Here is a 5,974-nt window from a genome sequence, read left to right on the forward strand (position 1 = left end):
ACTCTCATCAAAACTAGTGAAAACATTTCTGCAAATTAGTCTACCTGCATGAGTATCAACAGCCCTGAGTCCCTAGGGATACCTGTAAAGGGAATTCATGATTCTCTTTTATTTTTATTTGGCTTAGTTTTCCCTTGCAAACCTATTTTATGACTGCTATTTTTATCCTGTATCCACAGTTTTAGTTTTTTTTTTTTTTTCTCTTTTGTTTTAGACTGTCCAAGTACCAGAAACAGGTCAGAACCGAGGATGCTCAGCCCTCACCTTTAAAAAGGTAATTTCCTCGCCTCGAGGCTGGAGATGAGCAGTTCCTGATACTAGCGGGCAAATAAAGAAAAATAAAGAAACGGGTTTTCACTATTTTTAGAAAATCCCTGATGTTCGCTGAAGTTGGCGGCTCGTTTTATTCTCGTCCCGTTTCCTATTGTTCCACTTCACCCCATTGTCTCCTCAGCACTCGCACCGCCCGCGGTGCCCCGCTGCCCCCGAGCCCCGAGATGCCGGGCACCTGCAGCTCCTGCCCTGCCTCCCGACCCCAACCCCGGGCTGCGGGGGGCTGCGGGGGGACCCCGGCTGCCCGGGACCCATGAGGGGGGGCTCTCCCCGATGCGGACAGCCCCCCCCCGGAGGGTTGAGCGCCCCGCCAGCCGCCCCCAGGCGGACAAAGGGCGGCCCGAGGCCGGGCCCCGGTGCCACCCGTCGGGGAGGAGCCAGGCGGGGGCTGCCCCCGGGGCGGGGGGGGGCGGTAGGGAACTGATAAAGGGCCGCGTCCCGCCGGGGCGGCTGCCAGAGGAGAGCTCGGCATGGCTCGGAGCATGGACGCCAGCCTCGACAGCCTGGATGTAAGTGCCGGGGGGCAGCAGCGCACGGAGGGGCCGGGGGTGTTCGCGCTCCGCTCCGTGCTCTGCGAGCCCAAGGGGGGCGACGCGAAGCAGGGGAGGGTTGGCCCCGCTGTCCGCGCTGCCCTGGGGCTCCGGGAGGGTCCCGGCATCTTCCCTCGGGGCTCCGGCTGCGGGTGCTGCCCCCAGTAGCGCTGGGTGCCCCCGGGCTTCGCCGCCTGCCGCCCCCCGACGGGGCTGCGAGGGGCCAGGTGGCCGCCCCAGCGCCCCGCCGCCCCTCAGCGCCGTGCCCGGACCGTTGGTGGTTTCCGGGCGCGCTTTTCGTGCCCTCGCCAGAATTTCGCTTCCTTTTTCCACCGCTCGCCTCAGGCACGGCGCCCAGGGGGAGCCCCTCGGCTTGCTCCGCCGCACGGGTACGCGGCCCCGGCCCCTCCGCGGCGCTCCGAGGGCCCGTCCCGGTGCCACCGCGTTGCGGCTCCCGTGTGCGCTCGGCGTGGAGGTAGCGCCGAGGTGTCCCGAGGGGAGGCTGGCTCACGGGGAACCCTTAGCGAGCCCTTGCCCTTCCATCCCGTCCTCGGTTACAAGGGCTTAACTCCTCAGAGAAGGACAAAGCAAGTTCTTCTTGATTAGCTCCTGTTTGCTGGACGTTTTATATACATCATACATCTATACATCAGGTATTTGGGCTTCAAAAAGTTTGCCGCTTTGTGGTGATGGACACTGCTTAGTGTCCTAACACATCATATAGCATGTTACATAGACTGAACCTTTCTAAAGTGCTAATATCTAATTTTAATTCTTTTTTTTCAGCTGTCCTCTGGGCTAATCATCGAATTTTCTGATAATGGCACGGATGAGATCGGCTCAGGTGACTACGGAGACTATGGAGAGCCCTGCTTCCAGCATGAAAACGCTGATTTCAACCGGATCTTCTTGCCGACTATCTACTCCATCATCTTCCTAACGGGAATAATCGGGAATGGATTGGTTATTGTTGTTATGGGCTACCAGAAGAAGCAGAGGAGCATGACTGATAAATACAGGCTGCACCTCTCTGTGGCTGACCTCCTTTTCGTCATCACCTTGCCGTTCTGGTCTGTGGATGCGGCGATAAGCTGGTACTTTGGGAATGTGCTCTGTAAGGCAGTTCACGTCATTTACACAGTCAACCTCTATAGCAGTGTCTTGATTCTGGCCTTTATAAGTTTAGATCGTTACCTGGCAATAGTCCATGCCACCAACAGCCAGCGCCCACGAAAGCTGTTGGCTGAGAAGGTGGTGTATGTAGGCGTGTGGCTACCCGCCGTGCTTCTGACAGTGCCTGATATAATTTTTGCCAGTACTAGTGAAGTAGAAGGAAAGTATCTGTGTGATCGCATATACCCTCATGAGAACTGGCTGATTTCGTTCAGATTTCAGCATATCTTGGTAGGACTTGTCTTGCCTGGTCTGATAATCCTGACATGCTACTGTATTATAATATCTAAGCTGTCACATTCAAAAGGCCACCAGAAGCGCAAAGCCTTGAAGACAACAGTCATCCTCATCCTCGCCTTCTTTGCCTGCTGGCTGCCGTATTACATTGGCATCAGCATAGATACATTCATCTTGCTTGGAGTCATCAGACATCGCTGCAGCTTGGAGACGATCGTGCATAAATGGATCTCCATTACAGAAGCCCTAGCATTCTTCCATTGCTGCCTGAATCCAATTCTCTATGCCTTCCTGGGTGCCAAATTCAAGACATCAGCACAAAACGCCTTGACATCAGTTAGCAGAGGATCAAGCCTCAAGATTCTTTCAAAAAGCAAACGTGGGGGACATTCTTCTGTTTCTACAGAGTCGGAGTCATCGAGTTTCCATTCCAGCTAACACTGCCCCTTGCCATCATTTTGTAAAGAGACACTTTAAAAGTTGCTCAAGAATGAGACTGACCATAATGTACAGATTTATTTACAGTTGGATTTTTTTATCGTTTCTTTTAGTCTCTGTGGAGTTTAATTGACTTATTTATATAAAACTTTCGTATTGATGATAAACTGTCTAGGCAGGTCCTGTGGACAAGTGGTTAGTTCACAAAAGTTTTAGTGCTTGTTTGTTTGTATAGATATGTGAACTAAACACTTCTGGATTGTAGCAAGTGGCTGTTAAAAGTTTAGAAAATATTTCTGTTGTTTATATGTAAATGTTTTCAGTGTTGCTGTTAAATTCTTAAAAAAGGAAAACTTTTTGCTGGAGATTTTTACCTTACTACGAGATGTTTGGTTTACAATAGCTTAACTCTGCTGTAGAAATGGCACTTATAACCAAAGCCGCCTCTGTTACATGCTAGGTTTTTTTTCCCCATTCTCAGTAGTTGATGGTTTGCAAACTTTTCTGTTCGAGGTAAATAAAAGTATATGACAAAAAGTTATTTTGAGTGGTATTTTTATTTCAGGTTAAATGTGCTTCTCAATGCTTTTAAGTACAATACTCACTGCACAATAATTTTGAAAACTGCATGGCTCTTAGATGAATAGGGGGAAAACGAGTTTCAGTATACTGATTGTTCAGTTGACACCTGTGAGTTCGAGATCGTTTGTTGGGTTTTGTTTTTCTTAACCAGAATGCATTTACTCCCGGTTAACATCTTCCTTAGAATGACTTAAACTATCATTAAACAAAGATTGAGAGCAAAACATCCACAAATGAAAAGCTATCTAGTCAAGCACTTGCTAATGCTCACAGCCTCTGAAGTGTCAAACTGAGTACTGCATGTGACTAACCTTCATGCCATACATATAAAGTCAATGATACACTTTTTCTGCCTTGTACTATTCTAAGTTTAGTTTCACATGCTAACAATAATCAAAAGTAGCTGAATGGAAGACATTTTATTATTTGACCTTGTTTGAACTAAAGTCCTTGGATTATGTCTACTGTGGAAGGTATTTGTCTCTACAGAGCTTTCCCTGTCCCATCTACATCCACATTTTCTTTATATAACCCTGTTGATTTTCTTTTAAAAAAAAGGTACATAATGGGTTTTTGGACTTTTTTAGTAGGAACTAGCCACACTATAGAATTTCCAATAATTAATCTTCTCTAAGTTAGCCATATCTTCATGTTAGAGTGTGTTCAAAAGTAATAAATATGCAAGAGGAAAGTGTCATGGGGAATATTTGTATGTTCTTACACTAAAAACAAACAACTGCTACTTATCTAAATAGTTAACAGTTCGGTAGTCTTCTGAAAAGGCAAAAAAAAACCAATGCTATTTGTCACATAGAACTTAAGTGAAATGAACAACATGGATATTTAGTGATATAACTCAGAAAAAATGTCTTTTCATAAGCACAGTAACTGAATGTATGTCTCACCATGTTAAACCATATATTAAATTGTATGTTTTATTTTAGATATTTTCATAAATGCAAGACCTTTCTGCTTTCGCCTCCCCTGCTCTTCAGTCAGGAAGCTGCAGCACCTTGGCTGCATCCTGCATGCTTCCAGTGACTTTTTGCAATAGTCATCTGGTTCTGTGTTGAGCTGACTCAGTTTGCTGAATCAGCACAAAGCTAACATGGCAGGAAAAATTAGCAGTTTAGTGAACTGAATTAACTCAACAAGGTGTCCAAAAAGCATTAGGAAAGGGCAAGACCCTGTAACCTGGAGCCAGGCACAGGGAGAGAAAAGTAAGAGGAAGAGGTAAAAAGAGAGGAAGCAGGTCCCCCCCTTTTAGTAACTAACCTTTTGGATCAATTAAACTCAAATGTGTAACTTCACTTGGCATAACATAAACTAACAATAGAAAATGATACAATCTCACGAAACAAAAGGTCTTGCTTTCATCAAATTTCTCCTCACAGAGTTGAGAAACGAGGAAAACGTGACATGGGAGCAGAACTTCTCCAATGGTTTGTTTTTGTTGTTCGTTTGTGTGTTTTCTTAATTTAGTGAGCATTTCCCCATGAAGAATTTGTTGTTCTAAAAGATTCTGATTTCCACCCCAGCCCAATCAATCACTGTGACTTAATTGCACTTATAAAATACTTACTGGCTATCAACACATCACTGCTTATTTGTTGAGGAAATGTTTAGAGCCCTCTAGCATTAACTTAGATTATTCCCAGTATACTTCACAGTCAGCCAACTGTTACCTCTCGCAGAGTTAGCAGGAAAGAGGGTGCAAGCTGGAATAACCCCAGCAGACCATGTTACTGCCAAAGACCACCAAAAGGACACTTTAAACAATCAACAGAAAGCATATGTGTAGAAAACCCATATTAAAACAGAACCTGAGCCACAGAGAGATGAGACCTACATTAGTTTTATAACACTGCCATTGTTCTCAGTAGAATTAGTGACACTACGAACAGAAGGATGTATTTAAAAAGATTATTGGGGTTTGGCTCCAGCAAAGACATGAATCAAAAGCCACGCATTTTTAAACAACTTTATCCATCAATAAATACGAATATATCTGTAGGGGTAATAGAGAACATATTTGCAAATTGAACAAAGTTGCCATGAGGAAACAATAAGAAAGCATGATTCCAATTCTGTCCTTTTACCTCTGAGTATGTTTCAAACAAATTTCACTCAAAGCTCCTACAAATATACTAAATTGGTTTAAAAAATATATATCAATTAATTCCCTTTTAAAGCCACATTGCCTGTAAGCAGATTTTTGTTGAGGCCATGACTGTTTTTATGCCTTTGTGAATCAAAAGTATTTCTTGTAAATGTATTTCTCGAAGTGTAAATTTAGTCACAAAGGTGAATAGCCATAACTATGAAATATATACAGCAAACAAGTCCACATACATGGAGAACTTTCCAAAGTTTCCAAGGAGCTTTTCCAAGTCTTTTCCAATTTTTTCCTGTCTAGCATAGAGAATACTGTTATGATTTTTTTCTTTAAGATATACAAAATGCATAATCTCAGCACTTATTTGGTGTAAAACAATAGCTCAACTACTTTAAATATGCAACCTGAGATATAGAAAACAGACATGAGGACTGTTTACAAAACAGTTAAAATGCTTTCACGTCTTAAAAAAGTTATGTGGTAAATTAAAAAAATAGAATGTATTTACAAAGACATTATAATTTATTTACAAAGACTCTCTACAGAATTCAGAATTTGCCTGCTA

At 44.0% G+C, this 5,974-nt stretch overlaps 1 protein-coding gene across 1 annotated transcript; it reads left to right on the forward strand.

Moving 5' to 3' along the window:
- The first annotated feature begins 800 nt into the window (after positions 1 to 800).
- On the forward strand, positions 801 to 3,237 carry CXCR4 (C-X-C motif chemokine receptor 4). Its single transcript, XM_032190277.1, has 2 exons — positions 801 to 842; positions 1,650 to 3,237. The coding sequence occupies exons 1-2, from the start codon at positions 804 to 806 to the stop codon at positions 2,709 to 2,711; spliced, it is 1,101 nt and encodes a 366-aa protein (XP_032046168.1). The 5' UTR covers positions 801 to 803; the 3' UTR covers positions 2,712 to 3,237.
- The last annotated feature ends 2,737 nt before the right edge of the window (positions 3,238 to 5,974 follow it).

This window comes from Aythya fuligula, chromosome 6, assembly GCF_009819795.1.
Source record: "Aythya fuligula isolate bAytFul2 chromosome 6, bAytFul2.pri, whole genome shotgun sequence".
Taxonomy (NCBI): Eukaryota; Metazoa; Chordata; class Aves; order Anseriformes; family Anatidae; genus Aythya; species Aythya fuligula.